General features: G+C 57.1%; 1 protein-coding gene across 2 annotated transcripts in view; it reads left to right on the top strand.

The window, feature by feature from the left end:
- ANK2 (ankyrin 2) overlaps positions 1-27,749 on the top strand; it is a 111,166-nt gene that overhangs the window by 57,452 nt on the left and 25,965 nt on the right. Inside the window, exons 23-36 of one of the 2 annotated variants that reach the window (XM_054563696.1) lie at positions 110-182; positions 1,282-1,335; positions 2,978-3,122; positions 7,324-7,426; positions 8,097-8,200; positions 12,056-12,091; positions 16,869-17,093; positions 18,481-18,579; positions 19,419-19,573; positions 20,321-20,532; positions 20,776-20,980; positions 22,556-22,652; positions 24,717-24,945; positions 25,706-25,831. In XM_054563696.1, coding sequence (XP_054419671.1) covers positions 110-182; positions 1,282-1,335; positions 2,978-3,122; positions 7,324-7,426; positions 8,097-8,200; positions 12,056-12,091; positions 16,869-17,093; positions 18,481-18,579; positions 19,419-19,573; positions 20,321-20,532; positions 20,776-20,980; positions 22,556-22,652; positions 24,717-24,945; positions 25,706-25,831 — 1,863 coding nt within the window. The remainder of the gene's footprint in view (positions 1-109; positions 183-1,281; positions 1,336-2,977; positions 3,123-7,323; positions 7,427-8,096; positions 8,201-12,055; positions 12,092-16,868; positions 17,094-18,480; positions 18,580-19,418; positions 19,574-20,320; positions 20,533-20,775; positions 20,981-22,555; positions 22,653-24,716; positions 24,946-25,705; positions 25,832-27,749) is intronic. The other variant, XM_054563704.1, reaches the window with a different exon arrangement.

Genomic DNA, 27,749 nt, shown 5'->3' with positions numbered 1-27,749 from the left:
CATCTGCGAGAAAGGGGGCCTCAGCCCGTCTTGGGGCTGAGCTCCCCCGGGCTCCCCGGAGCGTCCCTTCATGTCTGTTTCTGAGCATTAATGATTTTTTTCTTTCCAGACCATCACCGAAAAACACAAGCTGAATGTCCCCGAGACGATGACCGAGGTGCTTGATGTTTCCGATGAAGAGGGTGAGCCTTTCCCTGTGGTCTCCGTGGGCCGCCCCGTCCTCGGGGGCGGGGCTGGGCAGCGGGGGCGGGGGACCCTCAGAGGCCCGTCCCCAGCTCGTTTCCGACGCACCGCGCTTTGCCGTTTGGGGAGGGATTCTGATCGGCGCCTTCCCGCGGGCGCGCTCTTCATCGCCCTGCTGCGTATCAGGCCTGGGGAGGGGAACGGCTGGGGATTGACCACCTGTTAAACTATCCACCTGACTGTGCCAGTATTAACATATGTCATAATTAAGTTACATTGGTTTTTATTACAACGCCTTAAGTTAAAAGATCTCAGAGTAGACACTACCAGTGGTGTATTGAAATCCCTGCTTTCTGATTGGTTCAAACATGCAGGATATATTTTTAAATCCAAAGGAGAAGAGCCATAGAGGAGGTTAAAACAACATAGCAGCAGGTCAGACACATTGAACGTAAGAATTGGATTAAGTCAGAAAACATGCCCCCTCTGGTGTTCGAGTTGATAAGAGCTACTCAGGGCGTGGGCGCCAGGGTTCGGAGCAGCCTGCCACTCTGCATGAGCGCTGGGCACTCCCGTGGACGGTGTTTCGGGCTCTCCACACCCACTTCAACCAGACGGTTGACTTTTCTTGAACCAGAAAATCTGCTAAAAAGTCACGAACGCAGCACATCAAGTGAGCGACCAAGTTTCAGGGTGCAGCTGTGCTCGAGTGCACATGATTGAAAAACCGTTGTGTGGAGGACGGTACCGGGCCTGGTGTTAACTTTATAATATCTCTCTGGTGTTTACGGAGAAACATTAAAGGCATTTCTTTAGGTCCTGTAAGGTCTAATCGTAAGGTAAAACTGCATTGAGGTGTTGATTGGGAACCAATTTGTTAGTGCACCAGCTGGCGAGAGCTGTGAGTGGATCAGCTGTTATAAAAACGCATGACGGGAACAAACGAAGGCCGTGTCGGGGTCACTGGGAGCTCCAGGCGTTTATTAAAATGATCTGTGTTTCCTTCTATTGCGTGACAGCTAGTTTTCCGCATTTGTAGGTGCACACCGTGTGGGGTTTGGGGGATCATTTTCTTATCCTCACTCATATGTTGAACAGCTTTTAAACAGACTGGTGACCACTTCATTGATGGGGAAGTGCTAAGTGACTCAGGTACCATCAGGGGAAATTGTTGGAGTGAAAACTTTGCTTTGCTTTTAATTATTCTTAACTGCAGAGGGGCAGTTTCCTTAACATTTAAATTTGGGTGCCTGATACTAACCTGTTCTTTTGGAATTAGCATGTATAATACAGGTGAGGTTGCACGTGCACTCGGGTGTGTGGATTTTATTAACTTGGGAGCTTAAAGCTGTGACTTGCTGATGCTGTTAATCATTTTGCAGCTGTTATTGAGACGTTATTGTAATTAAAGTATTTGGTGAACTTTATGTAAGAATTTTCCTAAAACTAATATTTTTTCTTAGAGTACAAATTTAGAGGAAAAAAGAATTCTTTAGTAAGTTGACATCTAACTAGCATGAACAAGTGGACAACTAACTTAGATTGAACTGAATGCCATTTATATCGTTCTTGATGAAGGTGTGTTTTTGATGTGGTTAAAACCGTATTAAGTTAGTAGTTACGTGATCACTGTTAAGGCAGCCAGGCTTTGGGGTTTAAATCCTCTTTCAGGCCACTTGCCTACTTGAGAAGGGACTCAAGTGCAGCTCATTTTACAGGACAGACCCGCCTTCCCACGTCCCTTCCCTCCTTCCTCAGTGAGAGTTGCCCTGACATTAGCGAAACTATGGAAATAACGTAGGCTTCTGTCCAAACCAGAAAACGCCTGTGTTTGCTAAGCCAGTTCTTAGACTGGGCCTTAGAACTTTTTCTCCCAGAGTTAAAGGAGAGGGACCCCAATCTATTGGCCTCATGAAAGCAGTCGTAGGGAAGAGTCGCACATTGTGCAAGGAGAGGGAGACGGTGCGGCGTGTCCGAGCCGCGTGGCCCGCCGCTGTGTCGGGCAGCAGCGTCCTTCCCACTCCCCGCTGTTGCCCACCAGCATGACCCTCAGTCCACGTGGGCCACGTGGCTCTTCATCGCACACCGTCCGTCCGAGGCCCTCACACACCCGCCTCTCACACACTCGCCTCTCACCTGGAGCCCCTCCGCTTTGCTCCCGGGCCAGGGAGCTCCTCCAGTCCCTTCTCCAGCTTCACCGGAAGCTCCCGGGATGACCACAGCGCAGGAGCAGGCTCGGTGGCAGCAGCCCGTGGTGGCCTAGGCTCCTGGGGCCGCCAGCGACGCCTCACTCCCCAGCGTCCCACAGCCTCCACTCTGTCTGTGTGTCCGCCCCGTCCCCTGTCGGGACACCCACCCTGGTTGACCCAGTCCGATCGCACCGCAGTGCTCCCCTGAATGACTTCCGTGAAGCCCCGACCTCTGTACGCGGCCAGCTCCTGCTCCTGGGGTCCCCAGGGGCACCATCCCGAAGCGACCTCCTCCCTGTTCTGACGTTCAGGGTGGCCAAGGGCAGTGCCCGCTGCGTTTCTCTGTGTTGCTACTGAGGGTGGTGTTGCTGTTGAGTCCTGGTGACTTCGGTGACTTCAGCTGTCCAGGCAGTGAGGGGGGAGTGAGTGGAGAAACCGAGGGAAGAATTTCAGGCCAGGGAGCGGTTTCTTCCCGTGCAGAGTGGCGTCTCCGGAGTCTCCATGCCTCCCCCTGCCTGGCCCTGCGCCCTCCCGGACGCCCGCGTGTCCCGCTGAGTCCCCGCGCCACAAGCAGGTGACTCCCCGATGCCTCCGCCTCTCTCCAGGTGACGACACGATGACAGGGGACGGCGGCGAGTACCTGAGGCCCGAGGACCTGAAGGAGCTGGGTGACGACTCGCTGCCCAGCAGCCAGTTCCTGGACAGCATGAACTACCTGCGCTACAGCCTGGAGGGGGGGCGCTCCGACAGGTAGGCTCCCGGACGGCCCTCGGGCGGCAGGAGGGAGCCGTGCGGGACGGGGACGGGGACAGGGACGGGACCGGGATGGGGAAGAGGAAAAGCAGGCGCGGTGCCGACCCCGGGAGCCTCCCCTCCCTCCCGCCATCAGCAGGTCCCCACCTTCCCGACGACCCAGAGACGGGGTGGCCCAGCGAGACGAGGTGCCTGAGTAAAATCCCGCAGCCATGATGAGGCGGCGACCCCGCCTTCTGGGGGCGCTTTTAATCACTTGCCACATCTTCATTCAGCCCCGAAAGGGGCCGTTTTGCCTCTGGACACCAAGTCCCCTTGGCTGCGTTGCCAGCGCCCTAATGTGGCCCGGGTCGCGCAGGCGGGTCGAGGGGCTCCTGTAAGAGCCCAGAGCGGCGCTTCCTGTGCAGCCGGGCTCAGGGCAGGTAGCCGCGCCTCACTGAACGCCGGCCGGTCTGCGCGGCGGGCCCTGGTCTCCACGCCAGGTGCTTCTCGAGGGCGCCAGTGTGGCCCCCCACCCCGAGGGCTAGGGCAGGCGGCAGCTCCTTTTCATGGCTGTCTTGTTAACTCTTTAACTTTTGCTTGGACAATTCACTAAGTCGCCCTCTTTTGGTAACCACTTTGCCTGTCGTTACTCTCTGTCTGCTCTGCCTTCGGTAGTGCCCTTCCCAGGTGGGTATCGCGCGGCCTGGAAACATGGCCTCCTGGCCCCTCTGCATCTCCCTGCTCGCTGCTCCGTGTGCATGTGTGTGGTGTGCTCACGGGCGCTGACATGCTAGAATTATGGATTAATTCTCACGTTAGGGTTTCTGTGCATTACGTGGAATAACTACTTGGGCTGGAAGGGTACAGGCATGATCAGGAGAGGAGCACCAGCCCCGGCCTGACCTCGCCTGTCACAGCACCCCATGGGGTTGCCCCCGAAAGAACCCCAGGTAGCCGTGTGCAGTGGGGGTGACAGAGTAATGATCGTGACGCTGAAGTGTACGTGGGTGCAGATAAAACAGGTGTGGTTCAACATAGGTTGGACAAGAACACAGCCAGCTTCTGATGGGCAGGCTGTGGTGTCTGTTCTGCTTTATTAGGGCTCACAAACCGCGGGCGCCGTCCACGTTCAGGGTCAAGCGCTGAGTGACAGCGAGCTGCACAGACAGCAGGCATGAGGTGCAGCTGCACTGCGGCCCGACGCGCTCGCTCGGTGGGGCTGGAGCGCGCCACTCCCTGTGCGTCTAGCAAACGGCGGGCGTTGCCACACTGGTCAGTGAAACTGTAGACGGATGCAACCTAACACGTGTCCATGGAGCAGTTGCCTGGGGAGGAAGGACACGTTCAAGGTCTTAACACTTTCCACAGGTCCCCGCGGTGGACACGTGGCCCTGTCAGCCGAGCAGCACGGCCTCTGACAGGAGGGAAGCAGCGGCCGCTCTGCCGCAACACTTTGTCAACTGGCTTGCGAAGTTCTAAAGGGGGAAGCTTCTGGGCTAAGGGCCTGACTTATTCTAGACTTTCGTGCTGGTTGTTTCTCTTTCAGTGAGAACAGTCCTCTCCTGTTGGAGCACTCTGAGATGATTTCATTTAAGTAGGTTCTGTAGGGAACAAAGAGCAATTAGAAACTGTAAACGTGCTTAAATCAGTAATTAGCATTGGGAAGGCAGAGTGAGCTAGAATACAGTCCAGCAGGTGGCGATAGTAACACACAGGGTTCCAAGGTTCACTGGTCCTTCCGACTTCTCCCACACTGTCCGCCTCTCCTAACCACTCTCTCTCCACCCTAATCTCTTTGTTCTTGTTCTGTTACCTGGTCTCTCTTCCCTTTCTTCTCTCTCTGCATCCCTTTCCTGTTGGGCCTCAGCAAAGACAAAAACGAGCCCCGCCTCCCCTCTCCCCGTCCTGGCTCAAAACCAACCAGGGGAACCGTCCCGGGGCCAGGCCCACGGGTTGGTGGGGGGGGTGGGGTGGCAGGGAGCTGCCAGAGGGGGCTCTGCGTGCTCAGCCCGTGAACCCCTCAACACCCTGTTCCTGAAGCAGATGGCCATTCCCCTGGTTCCTGTGTCTCTGGGGGTGGCTGCTGAGTCCCAGCTGCCTTCTTCCTGAGCCCGGCGTCCACACGCTGCAGCCGTGTCTCCAGGTCTCATGGAGGCACCTCTGCCACCATCCGGTTGGCTCCTATCCTTCTGACGCCCATGGCTCCTCTGTTCCGCGGCCGCGCTCCAGGGTCCGCTCTGCCTGGGGACAGCGCCTCCCCAGTGCTGCGAGCAGGCGTTCAGGCCCCCGCCCCGAGGGCCTCCCGCTCCTTTTGTGCCGGTCACGGTCGTGACCCGGGCCCCTCTAAGTGCATGGCGCCCCAGCCTGGGTCTTTGAGTTCCAAAGCCACGGAGCGAGATCATGTCCTCAGCCAGTCAGAGCCCTGGAGACGCGACGGCGGGCGGCCGAGTGCGTGCACAGCCCCGTGCTCCCCGGGCGGTGACCTTTCACGGCTGTCTCTCTGCACCTGATTCTAACCCCCGTGAGGAGACACAGTCTCAGAGCTGCCTCTGCACAGCCTGGCCCGGAACACGCCTGCAAACCTGGAGTGTTCCTGTGGCTTTAGGCAGGAGACGAGATTGTTCAGTCTGTTCAGGGAAATGAGATTTGTTGAGATTAAAGACCCTTCATCCCATAATTCAATCCCTTTCCTGTCCTCAAGTTCGAGGCCACGCCAAGGTTATTCAGAGTGTGCCGCCCCCTGTTTATGAGTGAGCCACTGAACCCCACAGCGGGGGTTGCCCTGACCGCCAGGACCAAAGCCATAGCTGGGTGGCATCGGGACCTCGTCTTCACCAGGAATCGCGAAACATGAGGGCGGGAGCTCCAGACTCTGCTTGGATTTCGTGTTACTGTGCACACAGATAGTGTAGCTGTGAGCACACAGGGCCAGGCCGTCGGCCCCCGGCCCATGCCACGCCCCATGGTGGCCAGGGTCTGTTTGGGGGCATCACATGAGAGCAAGGTCAGAGGGAGCGGGCCCTTTGCCACCATGAGTGTCTGCCAGTGACGGCCCAGCAGAGGCGGCTGAAGCTGAGAGAGGCAGCCCTCGTGGAGACGGCCGTGCTGGTTCACCCAGTTAGGCGCCTTGCAAAATGAACCCAGTTCTGCTGATAAACACGCTGACTTGAACATTTAGTCCATAATTCTGCAAGCCACACTGGCCACACTCCTGCCAGCCACAAGTAAACGGGACTGCTTCTGTAAGTGCTGTGGGAGCCTGCATGTCTCTCTCTTTTCTCCTATGGGCTTCGGGCTAATATTCTGAATACAGATCCTTAAAAGCTTGGACTAACGTGCATAAAATAGAGCTTCTTTAAGCTATCCACCTATTTTGTCCTTTGAGTGTACAAATTGATTAGGAAGGAGTAAAACTACATCTCCGTGAATGTCGAGTTTACTCATCGCATCTGAGCAGGTGATTGAGAACTTTGACATTCGGACTTCTCAGAGCGGAGAGAGTCAGACGGCCGAGGCCTGAATCCCTTACGAAGCCGACCCTCGCTTTGCTCGTGGCCACTGGCAGCTCGCTCTGTGCTGGGGGATTGGCCGGGTCTGGCCGGTGCCTGGAAACGCTTTTTGTGTGCCTGCGTCATCGCCACGGCGACCAGCCCCAAGGGGCCACCTGCCCTCTGACCTGGCCTTGCAGGGACCTCCTCCTCAGGAAGCCTGCTTGTGGCCGGGAGCTGTTGCTGTGCCTCCCAGAGGCCTGGCACTCAGCAGCCACAGCAGCAGCGCGGGACGGGCGTGGGCAGGCGGAAGGCTGCCTTCCGTCCTGCTCTGTCCGCAGGCCGGCTGTCCCCTCGCACTGCTGGTTGCAGGCAGACAGCGTTTGGCCCAGATCCGAGCGGCCGGTGCTGGAACCATTCCCTGCGTGAACGGGCTGTTGCTGGTTTTCAGACCTTTCTGGGCAGAACCTGAATCAGATCGGGAGGATCAGATCCCATGTCTGGATCCCCCCGGGGCCCCTGGCACTGAGTGGCCGGGCCAGTGAGAGGGTGTGTCCGCGCGGGGTGACGGACACCGGCCCGTGTCCTCCCCCGTGGCGCGGTCTGGCCCCTGGGAGGCGCCGCAGCTAACCGCACGCTTTCTCCCCTCTCCCGCTCGGTGTGCCATGCCCTCCTCCCCACCCCGCCCGCCGCTGGCACGTGACCACGGCCGCCCGCTCACCTGCCAGCCTCCGGTCCTTCAGTTCCGACAGGTCCCACACCCTGAGCCACGCCTCCTGCCTGCGGGACAGCACCATGACTGACGACGCCATCCTGACCCCGGGCCACCAGGTACGTGGCCGGCGCGCTCGCCTTGCCCGCCGTGCTGTGGGGCCCTTCCTGCTGCCCGCGCTCGGGGCCTGCAGGGCGCCTCTTAGTCTGAAGAAAAATTGCCCAAACTGAGTTACGGGCTGGGAGACAGGACTGGAGAGCTTTTCTAAACGGGAAACCTTTGCTAGGTTTCTCCAGGACCTGAGTTTCTCTAAAACGATACACTGCTTATTCCTTCAGCGGTTCTGAGGTCTGTGGGGATCGTACATGAAAAGCAGCTGCCCCAGAGGGGCACTAGTAGAGGGGACAGTGTGAGGCAGGGTGCGTTTACTGAAGGTGCCGGTTACAGGACACCTCTTAGTGTGGGGGGTGGTTGTCTGCAGAGCAGATGCAGCCCGTTCAGGGAGCGCTTTGACTTGCGGAGCGATTGTGTCCGTGCTGGCTGGCCGGGTCGGCCGGGCTGCACCAGCACCTGCTCTCCTCAGAGACAAGCCCACAAACGTGACCTAATACCACTGGTGTAGCTCACACGGGCGTACACTGTAGACAACCCCGCAAGCGCCTGGGTGGAACGTTTCTAAGTGGCGTTTCTCCTGGCGGTTCCGCCTGCCCACGGCGCCGGCGTTAGAGCTGGCTGCATGGCGGCCCGGGTGGAGGGAGGGTGTGCACTCAGTGCTGTCTCCATGTCTAGGTGTCGGCGCTCACCAAGGAGGCAGAGAGGAACGCTTACCGCCTCAGCTGGGGCCCCGAGAACCTGGACAATGTGGCCCTTTCTTCCAGCCCAATTCACTCAGGGTGAGTCGCTGGTGTCGTGTGTCCCGCGCAAGGGCGAACAAGAGGGGTGTGGAAACGCCAGCCTTGTCCAGCGGGGCTGGTGGCCGGCTCACAGGGGAAGTGACCTTTGTTTAAACTTGTAAATAACATGGCTTGTCCAACGTGGGCCCTTTTTGCACAGACAAACCAGCAAAAAGTCTGATTCAACGTAGACAACTGACCGTTGTTTTTAAATAACTAGCAGAACTGCATCAGCTTGCTAACTCCCTAGCAGATACTGGAGGCCACCTGACCGTTGACATTGTGTCTTATTGAAGTCTGAAAAGGGGGAGCAGGGTTATTTTGTAGAAAGTTCTATTTACTAAGATTGACCAACTAGTTAGTAGATGCCTCTGCTCATATGAATGCATTTAAAGTGATGTTGACGGAAGCCCCAGTCCTGTGCAGTGTGCAGCTGGAGATGCGGGCGTGGCCATCACCGTGGGCGGCCACAGTGCGCCGCGGGGGCAGCCTCGCCCGGCCGCCCGAACGGAGGGCTCTGAGCTGGCTGCTTCCCACGTGCCCGCCGGCACTGTCGGGCTAAGCACACAGCCGTGCGGAACAGAAGCCCTGCAGGGAGTTTCAGGCTGGGACACTCTTCACAACTGAACTTTCCCCTACGGTTTAGTGGTTTCGGGCATATAGTAACTTCATAATTATAGGTAAAACCTTAAAATTTATATAATCACTTTTTCTAAGCCCACTCACGTGTTATCTAACTAAACACAATGCTTTGGTTTATCCAAACACCATGATCCACAATCCCCAGGACTATTTTGAACTGTGGGCCCTTGTTTTTATTATTCTAAAGTATCCTCTTTTCAGGAGAGCATTCTAAGATATTGTAGTTAAAATTTTGGACCTCTTAGTTTAATCTTCTACTAAAGAGTCATAGAATATGAAATTAGTTACTAAAAAATAATCAAAATATTCTTTTCTTTGTTAAAAAACTAAAAGCTAGTTCCTAATGCAAGTATTATTCAAGGGAATAAAAACCAAAATAAATCTCAGCCAAAATTTACTTACATATGTTAAGTATAATGTAAGATAATTAAAATCTGACAGCTCTAAGTTATTCAAAAAGCATAGCATCGCATTCTGCTCCTCAACTTCTGACCAGCGACGAGAAGGAAGGGCTTGGCCCAGAGCATTGAAGGTCGTGGATCTGAGTCCAGGAGCCGACAAAGTTACACCCGCAGCGGCCTGCACAGTGAAAGATGATTTTAGCCACAAAGTGACTGACTGTTAAAGGCTGAATTTACCACAAAGTCTAGAGCATTCCGGGGTAAAAGATTAACCCCTCATTAAGAAAAGAATCTTTACAATCTTGACCTCTGGTAAACCAGTTCCTCAGAGAACGTCCAACACCATGGCTGACTGAATGGTCCCAGTGGCATCTGGGCATCAGAGTCAGGAGCCTGACAACGTGGAGGCCAGGCCGGCTGGTCCCGCAGGCTCTGCCGCTGCGGCCGCAGCTTTGTGATGTCAAACAAGTGCCGGCCGTCTGAATGCACATGTTTCACGCCAGCTGTGAGCAAGGGCTGGTGCGGCCCGACAGCGTCCGTTGCTGGGGAGGCCAGGTGACGAACCTATCCCGGGCTCCTCACGCCTCGCTAGATTCCGCCAGGAGCCAGCGATTGAGCCGGGCGCTGAGGAAAACGGGTCAACAGGGCCAGCCTCCCTCGACGAGACGTACCCGTGTGCCATTTGAAGGGGAGAGAGAAGGCGGCGTCCCCGCTGGGGGCAATGGGAGCAGCGCGGTCCGACCACAGGCAGCCCTGATGCCCGGGCCCGGCCACGCCAGGCAGGCCTCCGAGTTTCGGTTCACTTACCTGGAAGGTGAATGTTACCTTAGGGATCCCACAGGGGAACTTACTGGTCTCTGGCTTCTCAAATGAGCATTTTGTCCAGGAAGAGTAGGTCTCAGGAGAGTCTAGTCAGCACGTCGCACCCCCATGTGCGCCTTCCCGGTCGTTCCCACGCTGCAGACCCGCTGAGCCGACAGCATTCTGAGTCGCCCGTGTGGACAGCCCCGCTGTTGGGGACTCCCAGGTGTTTTGAGCAGGTGACCTATCGTCTGGCGATGCCCCCACTGCAGAATTTGCACACACACACAGCCCACGGTTCTGGCCAAGCACTCGGTGCTGAGCGTCGTGGTATTTGAAAGCCACCACCAAAGCAGGGCACAGGAACAGCATTCACAATATCCTGTCATGCAACATTGATATTTTTATAGTTTTATTCACTAGACACCAGGTTCCTGAGCTGTTGTTTTTCTGTATTTTTTCAAGGAACTGGGGTTCTTGGACAAATTCTTAAGCCACTTCACAATCTGCCCATAATGTTCGGGAAAAAAATGTTTTTTGTCATGGGGGCAATACAGTTAGCTTTTCTAGTGCACGTGCCCCTGGTTTCAGACGCGGTGTTCTCACGGAGTCCCCGGCGGGTTTTAGATGAGCAGAATATGCAGCTGCCCCGCGAGGCCAGGCCAGCGGCTTCCATCCCCCGTTGCCTTGGGTCTCCCACGGCCGAAGTCCACGCCGCTGGGAACAGCCATCACGCTCAAAACAGCCTGACCGCCCGTGAGACCCAGCCGACACCTGACGGCAAAAGGGCTGGCAGTGACCCTCCCACCGTCATTGCTCTTCAGGACAGCGTCCGGACCCACCTGCCAGTCGGCAGCGTCTGAGCTGCCCCACAGTGATCACACCCGCGTGATCGCGGGCCAGAGCGTGAAGTCATGCTGCTTCTCTGTTTTACAAGTCCCCAGTGAATGAACAGGTGTGAGATGCGATTCCTAGTGACGCCTTGTTTGACCGTTCATTTCAACTATTATTCCAAAGCTTTCTTTTTATAGTTTTTTAATGATAGCCATGTGCCAACAATTAAACATCAATTCATCGTGTTATCCTACAAGATCTTGCAGCAACTAGAAGATCTTTTTCATAAAAACATGTCGAATACAATTAGGCTGGGAATCTAAAGCTACTCCAAAAAGTAAAGGCTGTTAACAGTCATGGGAAGCCATTGGCTCAGACGGAGAAGCTGATGTTGGAAATTCAAGGGTGTGAAGGTGGTTTCTCATTTGACAACATTAATATTTCAGTACCTGGAGCAGTAATTGGGCGGCTTGTGTATTTCAAACACCCTAGATTTTTTAAAGGTATATGAAGATAAATTCTTCTGGGTGAAGAAATTTACAAGTAGCTACACAACTGTGTTGTAAGGTGGGCTTTCTGGTCGCCTTTATGAGTCGGACGCGAGGGAGCCAGAGGGTGTGGACAGGCCTGCTGTGTGGGGCCCGCCCAGGGCCCCAGCACCCCCGCTGGCCAGCGGCCAGGGCAGGGCTCGGGTCTCCGGGAGCCCTCAGGCCAGTTGCCTAGCCCCTGCTGCCTGCCTGCGGGCGGTCCACACTGCCCGCTCTGCCTCACAGAGGCTGCTGCTGCTTGTCGTTGAAGCCAGTCTCCACGTGGTGCCTTTCTGTTGCTTTTCTTCTGTGGTGGCCCCCAGGGCACAGCCGTTCCTGAGGCAGTGTCAGCAGTAAGAGCTTGTGAAAAGCTCTGGAGATGAGACTCTGTCGGTCACGGTAACGTTCAGTTTAACGCTCCTGGATGGGTTGTGGTCTCGGACTCTGAGACGGGTCAGGGCCCCGCATGGGCCCGCAGAACCCCCGGCCCCTCAGCCTCTGCGCAGCGCGACGCCCCTGCAGCACTTCCGTCTTCTCTCCGTGAAGACTGCGGGGTGTAGGATAACCTGGTTCATTCTGAAGTCACTCCGGGTCCTCCCTGGTGTTCCCTCACCCACCTTCTCTGTGCTAAAGTATCTGTTCTGTTGCAGCCGCGCCTCTCCGTGTCTCGATCGCGACAACAGCAGGTGACTGACCGTGCACCCCCCCCTGCCCGCCCCGCCGCGCCCCAGGGTGCTCCAGTGCTCAGACACCTGGCAGAGACGCGGCTGCACCCCGGGCTGCGCCCCTGCCAGGTCCCCTTTCTCTGCGGTGGAGAGAGAGTGGGCATTTTTTATTTCATCGGGAATTTGCCAGGATTGTGCCAGAAGTAACGTAGGCCCCGGGAGCGCCTGCCCTGGCTGCGGCTCCCCGTCTGCGCTTCTGTTGGGGGGCAGTGCTCCGGGGCCGAAGTTACTCCTAGCAGTTACACAGAACGGTGGACCTGTTTTACAGTTATATTGAAAGTGGTGATTTTAAGTGTCACTTAGCAGAGTTTTTTTTTTTAAAAACTACATTCTAGGTGAACCAGAGGCTGAAGGTGTATTAGCAGTGCGTTTCTTTGCTGGTGCTGCTTTCAAGGCAGCCTTTCGTTATTTTGGAAATTGTGCTGTAGAATGAGTCTCGTCAGCGTTCTGAAAGATGCACTGCTGTGTTCAGTAAATTATTTTTGATGGTTCTTATCAGTTACCGCATTTTTGTTCCACAGTCATTCATGAGGATAGCACAGATTGTCCACAAATACAACAATTGCCCATTTCCAATTTAGGAAAATTTATAAACCATCCTTTTAGTTTTTCTGAAACACTAAACATTATGTTTCTACACGTGAACACTGTGAGTGACAAATGGTGTTTTGGTGATTTTAGCAAATTTGAGCCACTTTTTTAAAAGACGTTTTCCATCCCTGTGTCAGTGGATGGGAATCGAGGGTTCTGTGGAATTAGGGGGAATGTGGAGCAGAAAGCTCAGACGCGGGGTTCTCGCCAGAAGCTGGTCCTGCCCCAAGGGCCTGGCCCTGCGGACAGAGCACTGCAGCACCCTGAGCACACTTTCTCCCTGTTTTCACCCAATAACTAACTGAATGCTGTGGCCCCCTCCCCGCCCCCCCCCCCCGCCCCCCGCAGTCCCGAAGAACTGAATTGAACTAGGCACCCTGACCCTGGCAGGGGAGGGGTGACCCCCAGCCGACAGGCTTTCCTGCCCCCCTCCAAGCATGTGTCTCTTTAGCTAATCGGGTCGCCTAAGGCAAGCCATCTGCATAATAATGGTGGGTTGCTTTTGCTTTTCTTTTTAAATTGTGATAACACTGAATCTCACAATTTAGAAAATCTCGATAAGAATTTCTAATTTGCATGACTGCTGAATTTTATCCAAAGTAAGACATGCGATTTTAGCCAAGTATGTCATGTGATATTTTTTGTCTGTGGAGTTGTAAGTCAATGTTTCGCGCAGTGCGCGGGTACATTTCCTGCAAAACTGCTCCTTTACTGTGTTAACCACAGAGTAAAAATGAGCCTGTTTTCTTGGCGGAACAGCAGGTCATCTACCCAGCAGGGGTTCCCTCAGAGCACCTGAAGTAGAACATTCCAGTAGCTTCCCTGACCCCTGTTAGCAGTAAACGGTGCATGGAAGTTAATGCCGGGGGCCACACCAGCGTTTGTTGAGTGGAAGTCTCATTTTAGGGGTGAGAAAATGGAAACTAGAAGACGGAAGGGACTTGCCTGAGGTCACAGCAATGGCTCACGGCAGAGACGGTGGTGGCGGATCAGAGCGGGTCCGGGGGGGCCGCCGTGCTGTGGCATTGCCCTGTGATTGTAGTGATTGTCGTAGCTCATGTTTTATTTAAGTAGTGATGTGCAAAAACTAGTAAAAGCTCCATCATCCCATTAAATTGCTCCAGCAAAGTTCCAGGTTCCCTTTCAAAAAATGTTAGTTTCTCCATTCATTTCTTAGGTACTGTATTGTACTGTAATTTTTAAGACATTCAAACTCCCCACAGCAGGTGGGCATAGGGAGAGGAGGGTGAGGGAGACGGCCTTGGCGGCGCCGCACGTCTCTGCCGCGGGGCTGCCCCTGCCACCCCGCAGGGCAGCTGCCACCGCCCTGCCCCGCCCACGGGCCGCCCGAAGCACAGGCCGAGCACCGGTCAGGCGGCCGTGCCTCCGCCCACGCCTCGCTTGGCGCTTTTGCTTCGATGCCTCTCACCTCTGAGGGCTTACGGTCAGTATCCTGTCCCAGCTCCGACCTCCTGAGGCCACGAGGAAACCACACTCACTCAGTCGCTTCCAGCATCGAGTCCCCTCGCGCCGCAGGGCTCACGGCCCTTCCCCTCTCCTGTGGTGCAGAAGAGCAGTCAGCCTCTTCCATCTGCTTTTTGGATTTTGAAATTTACACAGAACAACTGTCCACTCATTCTCCTGATCCAAGTACTGACGATAACCTGACATTTTTAATGAAAGTGCTCAAACGCTTACCCAGTTTTATGTTGTAAGCTATTGGGACTAAGTGATGAGCATGTGGACATTCATCTGAAAGACTTCGTCAGCACCCGCGTGGCACTTGGGCCGCTCCTTCTCTTCCTCCCTGGAACTGGGGAAGAGGCCGCTTGTAGCTCCCAGCCCAGACGCTCGGCTCTTGGCCGCTCCTCTTGCAGCCATGTTGCTGGAGTCTGACTTTGCTGTTTGAGGAGCCGAAAGACCCGTGTGTGGTCATCTGAATGGGTTCTGACTGGATCGGCTGCCCAGCGACCCGGCAGTCAAGTCCCCTTCCATGTTAGCGTCTTCTCTCTCAGGGAGACGTAAACACAGACAGCGCCCCACCGCCCACCGCTTGCCCTTTTCACCGCTCCACCCGCTCCCTCACGCGGCAGGTACTCCTCCTCTTCGCCCACAGCACCTCCTTGGGCCGGGCGGGGAGACAGCGGGCGCTCAACCCTGGGCCCCTGCCCCACTCGCAGCAGGGTGGCCCCTAGTGGGAGGGTAGCAAACGCAGGCCCAGGAAGCTGCGGGCTGAAGGGGGACGGCAGAGGGGTTCCCACAGAGGGGCCGATGGAAACGTGGTTGGACACGCCCCAAGGCATCGTTCCAGCAGGAACGCAGCCCTTCAGCCTCGGGGTCGAGGGTCCCCAGGAGAGGCGCCCTGCACGCCCCCGAGGTGGCGATGGCGGAGGCGGGAGCCACGCCAGGGAACAGGTGCCAACGCACGGCAGGGCGCCTCCACCAGGCGCAGGAGGTAATGGAGGCCAAGGGCGGTGAAGTGCGGCAGCGAGCGTGCGGCCCCGCTGGCTGGAGCTTAAGTAGCTTGCTTCTAGTTTTCATAAAAATAACAGAAATGTGGACAAGTAAAAACCATAAGAAGGGAAAGAAACCTTTTTACCACCACAAGCGTTAGCTAGTTTTTCCATTCTTTGGAGCAACAGTGCATTTAAAAAAACAAAAGATTTTTTTTAAGTATTAAAAAAAAAAATCTTTTAACTTGGCAGTACGAAGAGCAGCCAGCATGTTCACACTTTTTTTTTATAAAGACCAGAAACATCTGCATTCGGCCCCGATCAGTCCGTCGAGCCCCAGTCTGGCCGGCACTGCACACACCGCACACCGGACGCTGGGTCCGGGCTGTGGCCTCGGGCGCCCCCGCGTGACTTGCTGCGCAGGCCCTGGGTTCTGCCTGTCCCTTTGTGTTTCTAGCCGCAGGAGCTCTGATCGCATGCCTGACGCGTTCTGGGTTTGCAGTGAAAGGGTGCTAAGCTCTGTCTCTTCACTTGTGTAAAAATAACAAATGCGCTGTGCTTCTATCCCACTATTACCTGGGCTCAACGCCCTCCCGTGTTTTGGATGCCAACGCAGATGTGGGGCCGGCGTGGGGCTCCGGCCTGGGCTGCTGGCCGAGCCCAAGGACACCTGTCCGTGTGCTGCTTCCCTCCTGCCATTTGGGCATCCGAGCCTCGCAAATGCCATGACATCTCCAGAGACGGTGGCGTGGCCTGTGCCTTGGACACACACTGCCTGCTGTGTCTCTGCGTGTGCAGTCAGACCTGCTCCTGACAAAGCAAAGTCCTCCAGGACGTCCGCGAGTGTGGTGACTGACCCCCCACACTTGGGCCGATCCTTTCTCCTGACACATGGCCAGGCCAGGCCGCCTGGGACGGACTCCTGCCCGGGAGCAGTGGGCTTGGCCGGGCAGAAGCACAAATGATGGCGACGCCTTTGTGTTTCTAAATTACTGGCTGTGATTTTCTGCATTCACTTTACTATAACTTGGGGGCATTTGTGCTGCTCCAACACCATCCCTCGGCAAGAGCCAGGGTCCCCCTCAATCCGCATGGAGCAGTAGGGCCTGTCACCCCCCTCCTGCCCCGCTGCGCCCCGGCTCCTGTGAGCTGGAAGCACCTTCATGGTGTGACCTGGGGAGAGGCCTGTGCGTCCCTTTCTGTGTCGTGAAATGCCATCAGCGTGAGCTGAACGAGGCGTGATGGTGAAAGCCAAGTAGGACTGGCTGCCGGCAGCCGCCCCGTCTTGGTGTGCCTCCGCGCGGGGGTTTCTCGCGACATGTAGAAGGACGGCTCGTAACAAAAGGAGACTCCTCGGTGTCTTTATGTAATTTCATTCCACTTTCTGTGTCCATTGGATAGCTTTTTAACATCCAGTTTATATGTATTATGGTCATTGTCAACAAAAACTAGCAGAAATCTCCTTAGATTTCAGATAAAAGTAGCACAAAAATTAGAACAGCAGCACAACAGAAATCAAGGCATTGGCATAAAGTAGCTTCTAAAGACCAGTTTTTCCCCGCTGTGCATATCAAGAACAAAGAGGTGTTTTGAGGACAAGCATTTGAGCATTTGGGGGCAACAGTGACCTCGCCAGGGCTTATGTCCCTGCCCGCGACCTTGCAAACGCATCTACTGTCCGCTCTGCCTTTCAGCTTCCTGGTCAGCTTCATGGTGGATGCCCGCGGGGGCGCCATGCGGGGCTGCAGGCACCACGGGCTGCGCATCATCATCCCGCCGCGCAAGTGCACGGCCCCTACGCGGGTCACCTGCCGCCTGGTGAAGCGCCACCGACTGGCGACCATGCCCCCGATGGTGGAGGGAGAAGGCCTGGCTGGCCGCCTCATCGAAGTTGGACCCTCTGGTGCTCAGTTCCTGGGGTAAGAGTCTCTGACGCGCCTCCCGCTTAGTCACCAGTGAGCGTGCGTCCCAGCTGACGCCACTAGGCCGGGAGGCAAGGAGGTACGTCGAACGTTTCGAGCGAGGTCGGCCCCTGTGAGGTTTTCTGAGAGTCGGAAGCAGTGTCCTCAGGCCCGGTGGCTCTTCCACACCTGCTTTTTGGAGCCGTCCGCGGGCTCAGCAGGGAGGCTCGTTTCTGTTTTCTCTCTGGTCGTGGTAGCGGCGGCGAGACCCCCGCCGCGCGTAACTGTGTTGGGCCACGGTAGGTGTTATTTTTTCCCTGAGGTTTAAGTGGTTGAGCCCTACTCTATTCCAGACATAGATTTAAGGCCCCATGTAGTTACGAGACAGAGCCATCTTCACTTGGGAAGGAAGCGTTGCTTTATAGAAGAGCCAAAAATTCAGTCTATGTCCTTTGTCTCTTCTGTCATCAAAATTGCTACCTTGAGTCTTAAAATCACACTGGCAGTCTGTCTGGTCAGTTTTCATTAAGACGACGACATCTAGACTCACTTCGACTAATCTCGTTCTAGCAATTTTGAGCAGAAATTAGCTTTTCTTCTGTTTGTTTGAACGGCTGCTATTTCATTAAGTGGTATTTCAACCTGCTGAGAAATACGTAGCTTCGGCTGAAAACTGACAAAAAGATGAAGTTTTGGAGGGGGATGAGTTTCAAAATATTTTGAAACGAATCAATTGTATTTAAGTCTCGCCACAGCAAGTCTTTGTGCTCAGATACGGGGACGAAGTCCTGTGCATCGTGAGCACTTGCTTTGCTGGTGTCCCGTCGGGAGAGAGCTCTTGCTCTGGAACTAGGGACTCGTTCTAAAACCTAGTAATTTGGAGCCAGCTGTCCACAGGTCGCTCCGAATCCCGTGCCTGTGTTTCTGGGTCTAGAAGCCCCTCCCGGGTCCCGTCAGGCAGATTGGGGCAACATAAGGAGCCTGCGGGGATCTGGGTGGGGCCCGTCTCCTGCCCCCAGGCCGTCTGGTCCTAGGGGCTTTCACCGGATCGTCACATCCGCGTGGGGGTGTCCCTGGGACTGTCTGGACTCTCTTCAGAGTCCGAGTATTCATCATATTCCCAACAGCCTGGCCTTTCCTGGGGAGCACATCTTTTTCTTTTTCGGCTCGTGCCCTGGTCCTGGGGGAATCTCATCAGGGATAGACCTGCCCCCACGCACTCTCCCTTGTCCCCGCGCCTCCACTGAGCACTCGGGGCGTCGGTGCCTGGCTCCCCGTGACCATTGGAAGGGGCAGACCCAAAGCAAGCCTCCCTGTCGATCCGCGGGTGACGCGGGGGTCGGTGGAAGCCTCACTGGAAGCTGACTGATGTTCTCTCTCTCACTGCTGCTTTGGATGCACTCAGTAAACTCCACCTGCCAGCGGCTCCCCCCCCACTTAATGAGGGAGAAAGCTTGGTCAGCCGCATCCTTCAGCTGGGGCCTCCTGGAACCAAGTTCCTTGGGTAGGAGCGACTTAAAACAAATTGATGGTGGCTGGGCCCCTTCTCCTCCTCCTGCAATATGATTTCTCTTTTGTCATCGTGCCATGACATGTCCCTCTCTATGATTTAAATTCTGTATATAACCTCTCCTTAGTGGACCATTTCCGACCCCTGTGGTATGTGACTTTTGTTTTTGAGTGATGTTTTTATGCCTTTTCCCCTGAAGTGCTGTGACCTTCATTTTCGTTAAAGCATGAGCCCTGCCTAGTTGTATGATGTGCTAGTTATGACGTTGTTACGGTAAATCTGGGGTCTGTATCAAAGCAACCTGGACTGGAGGCCGAAGGCCTCTGCGAACGTAGGGGGAGTGCGCCCCGAAACCCGTCGGCCGCGTGCGCTCTGGACTGAGCCTCCCTGGCATCGCGCACGGCCGTCTGCGGGGCTTGGGCCTCGCCGTGCGCGATGCCGGTGGTGTGCTCCGATACGGGTCCCCAAGTGCGTGGTCCGCAGGTCCCGCAGCGCCCGAGCCACTTCCCTGCCAAATGGTGGCGTCATTGTGCGCCTCGCAGAGAGCGTCTGCGGAGGCTGGTGCACCCTCTGGATGTGCAGGCCTGTTTCTCTGCGGTTATCAAAGGAGAAGTTCCAGAACGCCTCCCGCACTCACAGGGGACATCACAGGGCTCGAGGTAGCAGCGCGTCCCTGGGGACCGTGCCCCGAGGTGGGACGCTGCTCTGCGGCCACCGCTAGCCAGCGCCCTGTCCCCAGAGAGAGGGGAATCCAGGTCACTTTGCCACAGACGGTCGCGGGTGTCGCGCTGCGGTCGGCTTGCGGCCACACCGGGTGTTCCGCTTGCTGCCAGGCCCGTCATCGTGGAGATCCCCCACTTCGCCGCCCTCCGCGGGAGGGAGCGGGAGCTGGTGGTGCTGCGCAGCGAGAACGGGGACAGCTGGAGGGAGCACTGCTGCGAGCACACGGAGGACGAGCTCAACGAGATCCTCAACGGCATGGACGAAGGTGGGCTCTGCGAGGGCGTGGGACGGCAGCGCTGCTCCTGGGCCTGCCTGCACATGCACACGCGTGCCCTCGCGTGACTCTGGCGCAGCGGGTGTCCCACGTGTTCCCTGGGGGCACAGTACGTTCGCCTGGTCTTGCTTCTGTCACGACCATCAAGGAAATAAACTCCAAATCCTAAGGATCCGCTTGGTCCAAACTGCCTGCAGTTCAAGCCAGCCCCGTTTTTGTATGGCCCGGTGTGCCTGCCCCGGCCCGGCCCGGTGCCCCCGCCGCCCGGGTGGGCTGTGGAAAGCCTGTGGCCCCGTGAGCTGACAGCAGGCGGCAGGCAGGGCGAGCTCATGGTCGCAGGGAACCAAAACCCCGGGCTCGTGGTCGTCGTGCCGCGATGGCCCTTTTCTGCACGCACGGTGGCTCCCTCAGCGACGGCCACGCTGCAGAGTCCCCACAGACACAGTCCTGCAGGCCAGACCCGGTCCCACACGGGCCCCCGAGGACTGAGAGTGCCCCGCTTCTGAAAACCAGCCACGGGCTCCCGAGCCAACCGGGCTCAGGGTGTGGGGGGGTCTCCACTCCCGTCCTCTCTGTGGCCACGGTCCTGGGATAAACCAGCAGCCGGGCAGGCGGGGTCCTTGCAGCGCCCCACCCCCAGCCTCGCGGCCCTGCAGGCACCGCGGGGGACCCAGCACGTGGGGATGGGGCGGCCAGCCGGTCAGCGCTGACAGTGGCCGTGTGCACTGTTGCCCGCAGTGCTGGACAGCGCCGAGGACCTGGACCGCAAGCGCATCTGCCGCATCGTCACACGCGACTTCCCGCAGTACTTCGCTGTGGTGTCGCGTGTCAAGCAGGACAGCCACCTGATCGGGCCCGAGGGCGGCGTGCTGAGCAGCACCGTGGTCCCGCAGGTGCAGGCCGTGTTCCCTGAGGGCGCGCTGACCAAGCGGATCCGCGTGGGCCTGCAGGTGTGTGGCGCTCGTGTGCGGGCGGATGGGGCGCCGTGGGGGAGGCTCCCCAGCTGTGGGATGGGCATGCCGGGCAGTCCAGGCCAAGGAGAGCGGGGGCTGCGGGCACACACAGTAAGGCGTCCACACAAGGGCGAGCAGCTGCCACCCCGGTTCCACGCTGGCAGCCACCACCCACGCTGGCAGGGGAGACAGGCAACGCATTGAAATGATCTCTTGTTGTTGCCTGTCTTCTCTGCACAGGCTCAGCCAATGCTCAGCGAGCTGGTCAGGAAGATCCTCGGGAACAAGGCCACTTTCAGTCCTATCGTCACTTTGGAGCCTCGACGGAGGAAATTCCACAAGCCTATCACCATGACCATCCCCGTCCCCAAAGCTGCCAGCGATGTTGTGCTGAACGGCTTTGGGGGAGAAGCGCCGACGCTGAGGCTGCTGTGCAGCATAACAGGTGAGGCGCCCGCGGTGCCGTTGGTGGGAGGCTCTGGGACGGGGCGTCCGGCCTCGTGGCGTCTTGGGGCCACACCGGAAGGAGAAGCGTTTTCTTGGGCCACGCATGACTGCGCAGTGTGACACGTGATTACAAAGCAGTCTCGTAGCGTTCTAAGTAAATTGACAATTTTGTGCTGGGCCGCAGGTCGGACCCCCCCGGCGTGTGGAAGAAGACACTTAGGCTGTTGGGACTTGCCTGAGGTGGCACCCCAGACTCCCCCAGAGCTGGGGCTCACACCCAGGCCCGTGGGCCTGTCAGCCTCCACGGAGCCTCATCCTGCGCCCATTCAAGACCAGCCCTCATTCTGGATGGTCACACCCAGCAGTTCAAACCCAGCCTGTGTCTGGGAGCTGGTTGTGTCTCCACCCTCGGGCTGGTGAACTCACCGCAGAAGCGGGGTAAAGGTGTTTCAGGATGGACCGAATTGGGTCTTTTCAGTCGGAAGTTGCAGTGTTCAGACAATTACCGGACCCTAACCGACACTTCCGGGACATGGGGGTCTGAGTCCAGTGACGAGCAGAGGGAGGCCCCCCGCCCCACATGTCACTTGGCTGGTGATCCCCTGTTTCGCGGGAACCCCAGCGGCCGGCGTTGGGTCCGCATCCGCCGCCGTCAGCAGGAGCACGGCCGTCCCTGGCCACCTGGGTGCTGCTGGAGACGCCCCGCTGCCCCTCCGCGGTCTGGTTCCCCCTCACCTTGTTCTCGCGCACGCTCCCCTCCCCCATGTTTCTTCTATACTTGTGATCACAAGCCATCGGGACTACCCTGTCAGTGTAATAAAATGCAAAATTCAAAACACGTGGGCCCACAGGAGGCGGGGACCCTGCCGCCCCAGCCCGCCCGGCTGCTGGTCCTCGCTCCGGGCTGTTGCCGGCGCTTCGGCCCCGTGCACCCGTGCAGGCCCGTGAGACGCACTGCGCGGAGGTGACAGGTGAGGCTTCGCGGGCGGGCGGCCGGCCCTGCCCCCGCCGGGGTGCAGCGAGGGGACTGCGTGGCCAGGACGCCGTCCGCCAGGTCAGGCCTCCGTGGCGTGCGCTGGTCTGTCTGCCTGCAGAGGTCATCGAGCTCTTCATGCTTCCCGAGGATTTTTTTGCCAACTTTCAGTGGCACATCGAGAGAAAGTTTTATCTTATGAAAGAGAATTGTATGAAGTACAGAGTTCAGGAACAAAAAAGGATCTGGGTTCTCGCTGTTCTAACAAAGCCTTCAGCGCCTTGCTCACGTACAGGGTCCTTTGGAGCCGCCGGCTCTGCACAGATGTGTCTGCAGGGCCAGCAGCCGCAGCGCAGGCCTCAGTGCCGGGCAGGGGTCGGTCCGACACAGGTCGTTGGCAGAGGCCGCCGACAGCCTCCCTCACCCCAGCGCCTGGGAAGGCGGCGTCAGCTCTCCACTTGGTCATTTTGTTCCCAGCGTGTCCCTGCGGGGGCCGGGGCCACGGCCACGCTGCCAGCCACAGCCAGAACCACCGAGACTCCTTTCAGGACCCAGTGTCTGGGGTCCGGCCCAGTTTTCTCAACGGTCGTGTCATTTCAGGTGGGACCACCCCCGCCCAGTGGGAAGACATCACGGGGACCACGCCGCTGACGTTTGTCAACGAGTGCGTCTCCTTCACCACCAACGTGTCGGCCAGGTACCCACACACAGACCGGCCCCGGCCGCCCCCACCCCGCCCCCACCGTGGCTGTCGCTGCATTTCACCCCGTTTCTTATGTTCTACAAAAGTGAACTTTTTAAGTTTGGTTTTAAATACGGTCTGCATTCACTTTCACGTTTTAAACCGGGCCTCCTTGCAAATGGAATAGTGGGTGATGCAGTAACAAAGCTCACCCAGTCCGGTAAAATCTGAGGAACACAAGTGATGGTCAGGCCAGCCCCAGGGGTCTCAGGACAATAAATTTCCTGCTGTCGACAAAAGAGCCGGAGTGCCGTCCAGCAGGATAGCAAAACGTTGAAGCCATGTGTGCGCTCATGGTGTTGCGGTCTGGGTGACTCGCGCGCACCTGACACGTTTTGGTGTCTCCCCACCCCTCACGGGTGCAGCCTAGTCCTGTCCACGGCCCTTGCCAGCTTAGTCCTGCACTGTGATCTGTGAGGGGTGCCGGCCACTTCCCCACGTTTGTCATGATGACGACTTGGTCACGTGTCCATTTCCTAGATGGGGACACTGATGCTAAGCAGGTTCAGGCTCAAAGTCCTGTTTGCGGGGCAGAGGCAGCCGGGGTGGCGGCTCAGTGCTCAGCACCCCCCCCCCCACACACCTTCTCTCGTGTGCGGACAGGGCAGGAGCTGCGGGCGTGGGCCCCGAGGCGCTGCAGGGGCCCAGGGGCCGTGCACGGCCAGTGGCTGGAGGGGAGCCTGAGAGGGGGCTCCCGAGAGGTGCAGGAGCCTGCGGGGCAGGTACGGGCGAGAGAGAGGAAGGACCTCAGGGACAGCAGCGGGCTCCAGGGTCTCAGGTCAGACACGGCGCCGCAGTGGGTCCTGCTTGGAAGACCACACATCCCCAGTTACGGTGCTCCTGCATTCGCCACACACTCCCAGACGAGTGAGGAAACGGGGAGCAGGGCGCAGACGAGTCACAGCCACGCGGAGGGCCTGCCCCAGCCAGGCCGCCGTACTCGGTGGAGCGTCCAGACAGGCTTCCCCGGCACACGTGGGCCTGAGGACACGCAGGGTCCCGAGACGGAGGGTGTCTGCGAGGTGGCAGGGTCCTGGGGGAGAGGGACGGTTAGAGGCGGGTGTTTGGCAGGCTCCCCATTCTGTGTGGGTCCGCGGTGATGGCGGCCCTCTGTGGTGAATGCGCACTTCAGCAAGGATGACGTTAAGTTTTATGTTACGTGTATTTCACCGAAAGCAGTAAAAAGAAAAAGAAGAGGGATGGATGAGGAACTGGAAGAAACGGGCTGAAGGGGGGAGGGAGTCGGGGGCACAGCAGGTCGTGGGGAGGAGGCGCCATCACGAGACTCAGAGCCCCGGAGGCGGGGGCCTTGGTGGGCGTGTGAGCAGCCGAGGGAGAAGCTGGCCCTCAGTCGGCCTGGCTCGCTCCCCGGCGCGTCCCTCCCAGAGCCGGGCGGGGTGTGAGTCCAGGACACTGCTGGGGTGTGGCCAGGCCACGCCACAGGCTCAGCGTAGCTGAGCTGCCGACCTCATCTAGCCACCAAGCTGGGGGCGTCAGCCAGGAGCCACGCTCCGCAGCACCCACGAGGTCTGCAGCCAGAGATTCCCAGATGGGAGATGGGTCACAGGGGGGCCCCCCCGCACTTGGTGACTGGAGAGGTTTTGGAAGAGTGGGGAGTCGGAGAAGCCTGGGTAGATTTTATTGAGAAGAGTTTCAGGGAGTGAGAGGTAGAGAAGGGGGATTGAGGGGCCTGGGGCACCCCCAGCGAGGTCCCCGTAAGATGGCCGAGGCCCATCCCCCGATGGTGCTGGGACATGGGGCGTGGTCTTCAGAAGACAACACGTGGACGTGTTTCCAATGAAGAAGATCACACACACACGGGTCTCGTAGTTGGCAGCAAACACCGCGTGGTCCTCGGGGGCACCCCGCCCTGCCCATTCCCTCGCTTGCTGTCTCCCGCCTCACCCCCCGTCCTTTCCCAAGAAGCATTTAACGATGACCGCGATCCCGTCGGGGGGACCGGTTGTCCTCGGGAGGTGCACGTTAGCTTCAGGGGAGTGACCTGAAACCGTTTTCTAGGTTCTGGCTGATAGACTGCCGACAAACCCAGGAATCTGTGGCCTTCGCCTCCCAAGTGTACCGTGAAATCATTTGCGTGCCGTACATGGCCAAGTTCGTGGTGTTCGCCAAGTCCCACGACCCCATCGAGGCCAGGCTGCGGTGCTTCTGCATGACGGACGACAAGGTGGACAAGACGCTGGAGCAGCAGGAGAACTTCGCTGAGGTGGCCCGGAGCCGGGACGTGGAGGTGCGTGTCCCCGACAAGGCATGCCGACGCGCGCGCCTGTGGTCACGGATGGTGTGGGAGACAGTACTTAATAAATAAAGCCATAAGTTAGAAAGGAAAAGACCAGTCCACATTCTGATCAGTTGGAAGGTCGTGGCCCCAAGTCAGCTATTTTTAGCCGGTTGAGACCCGTCCTGTGGGGACAGCCTCAGCATACGGGAGGTAATAGGCCTCTCTCAGAGATTACCTTGGGTAAAATTATGACTTACTGATCAAGTATGTGGTGGTAACAGTTTGGATGGTTTTATCTTCCCTTGTTCTTGTACTAATTTTTAGTAGTAAAGAAGTTGGAAGGCGTGTCCTCAGTGTAAACGTGGGAGTGACAGAGCTTTTCTGTGTCACGTGGACCGATTTTGGCATTTTTCATCAGTGTGGGTCTGGGTAGGGAAGTCGAGCGGCCAGGCTCACAGGGACAGCAAAGATGAGCCAACCAGAAGTCTACATTTGGGATTTAGAGATAGGTCAGTTTGGGGGGGTCACTTGATACGATGCTGGGAATGAGGACGTCCACATTGACACGCCACCGCACGCTGCAGGCCCTGTTAGGCGTAGAAGAGGGGGCGTGAGGACACGCTTCGTCGCAGGGGAGACAGGGTGCTGGCAGTTTGGAGACGGCTGTGTGTGTGGGTTTGCTGTTTCAAGTGGAGCCGCCGGCTCTTCACGTGAGTAACAAGCAGTAAACGCAGCTGCTCTGGGCTCTGTTGTTGCGCTCTCTCACCAGGTGCTCGAAGGAAAGCCCATCTACGTGGACTGTTTCGGCAACCTCGTGCCGCTGACCAAGAGCGGCCAGCACCACATATTCAGCTTTTTTGCCTTTAAAGAGAACAGACTTCCTCTCTTTGTCAAGGTAACATCTACACGGCATTTTTTTAAACACGTTTGGTTCAAAATCAAGAAAGGATTCGACTTCCTTTAGAAGAAGAGAATTTCCATTTTCCGTCGCTTCCAGTGATTATTTAAACTATAGTGTAAAGTTCTGGAAAACCAACCCTTTTTGTTTTTGAAATTCAAATTCGACTGCAAGTTTATTTAGAGGAGGTGTTTAAGGACCAAGAGTCAATTCACTAATTAGAAAAAGTGACTTTTCTTTTTCCAATTTCACAGGAAGTGTCTCCCTTTTTTAAGATTCTTTTTAAAACCATTTGTGCTTATGTTTTCAAAATGTGTGAATTTCACAAATGAGGGCCGAGAGGAGGTCTAGGTGACAATTTTTTGTAACAGAATCTCTCAAAAGGCCTAGGAGGGCCTGCAACCCAGGGAGCACTTGTCTCGACAGAGCTGCAGACGGATGGACAGACCCTCACAGAGTCACTCAGCAGACACTCAGGGCCCTTCCGTGCCTAGAGAGCATGTCGATCTGAGCGAGAGCGAGTGGCGGGAAGCTCTGTTCCTCCCGGACTCCAAGCCTCAGCATAGCTGAGACTGGACAAGAGGCTCGTGGATCTGAAAGGAGGCGACAACCGTCCTCCGCCCCATTTCTCTGGCCTTTCATTCCCGCTTCCCACACACACGTCACTTGTCGGGGATGCGGGGCGGGGGGAAGGGCGGCGCCAGATGCTCAGGACGGGCCTGGGCCCCGCCTGCTCTCCCAGTCCTGCCGCAGAGGGTTGACTGACCCCCCGCGGTCCGTCACCAGTGACCCTTTTATCACGTGACCCTCGCGCTTCCCTCAAGCGTGTGTCTGTAAGCCTGTTCAATTTTTTTACGTCAGCTAAGTGTTCCCAGGGTCTCTCTTGAGCCTCTTGTTGCGCCATTCCTGGCTCAATGGTTTTGCCTGGTTGAAGCTGAGTTCTTGCTGATCACCACGCAAGCAGGAACTGCTGAGGGGCGGTGGAGCCATTTAACACACACCGCTGTATAGTTAAACTAATGTTTGATATCGCTGATGTGCAGAAGTCACTTATAAACAAAACGGTGCACGGAAGGCCAGTGAGCACATTGATAGATGCTCAGCAGTTTAGGGAAGGCCGAGGGCAAGCCACAATGCAGTGCTACTCCACACCCATTAGAACGGTTATTTTCAAAAAAAACCAAAACCCAGGAACTAGAAAACGGTGGTGGGAGATAAAATGGTGCAGCCCTGTGGGAAACAGCAAGGTGAATCCTCAGAACATTAAGGGTCGCGTGGCTGCAGGGTCCAATGATTGCATTTCTGGGCATATCTGTGCCCAAGGGAGCTGAAAGCCGGTCCCGGCCACTCTGGCACCTGTCTTGGTGACGGCACTGTCCGCCACCTCAGGCATCCACCCCCTCAGGTGTCCTTTGGCGGGGCCGTGGGTAGATAGGACATGCTCCACGCACTGCATGGAGCGTCACCCAGCCTTAAAGAGCAGTGGCACCCTGACGCGCACTGTGGCATTGGTGGCCCTTGCAGACGCAGGCCGAGCGACGCCAGCTGGGCACGGAAGGGCAGACCCTGCCCCGTCTCTCTGTCCAGAGCGCCGAGAGGAGGCGGGTGTGAGACAAGGGGGAATCGGGGTCCCCGGGGCTGAGGGGACAGGGCCGCTGCAGGGCAGTGGGAGCAGAGTGTCTGTCGGGATGAGGAGGACGGAGGGGTGCCCGGCAGGGGCGGGGGCCGGGGCACAGCTTCGTGAGCGTGTCGCGCTGCCGGGTTGTGCACTGGCCGTGTCGGTGTGGAAATGGGGATGGCAAGTGGTGTTCTGTGTGTTTCACCACGGTGTTTCTAAAAACGGAACGATGTTTTACAAGGTGGTTTTAAATGAAAATAGAACAAGGAGAAAGGGCAGCCTCTACCCCTGACTCCG

This window comes from Pteronotus mesoamericanus, unplaced genomic scaffold (genome assembly GCF_021234165.1).
Source record: "Pteronotus mesoamericanus isolate MK-2021 breed Mesoamerican mustached bat unplaced genomic scaffold, CSHL_Meso_final contig_163, whole genome shotgun sequence".
NCBI lineage: Eukaryota > Metazoa > Chordata > Mammalia > Chiroptera > Mormoopidae > Pteronotus > Pteronotus mesoamericanus.
Note: the sequence above shows the minus strand (reverse complement) of the source record. Positions and strands in the feature narration are given on the sequence as shown.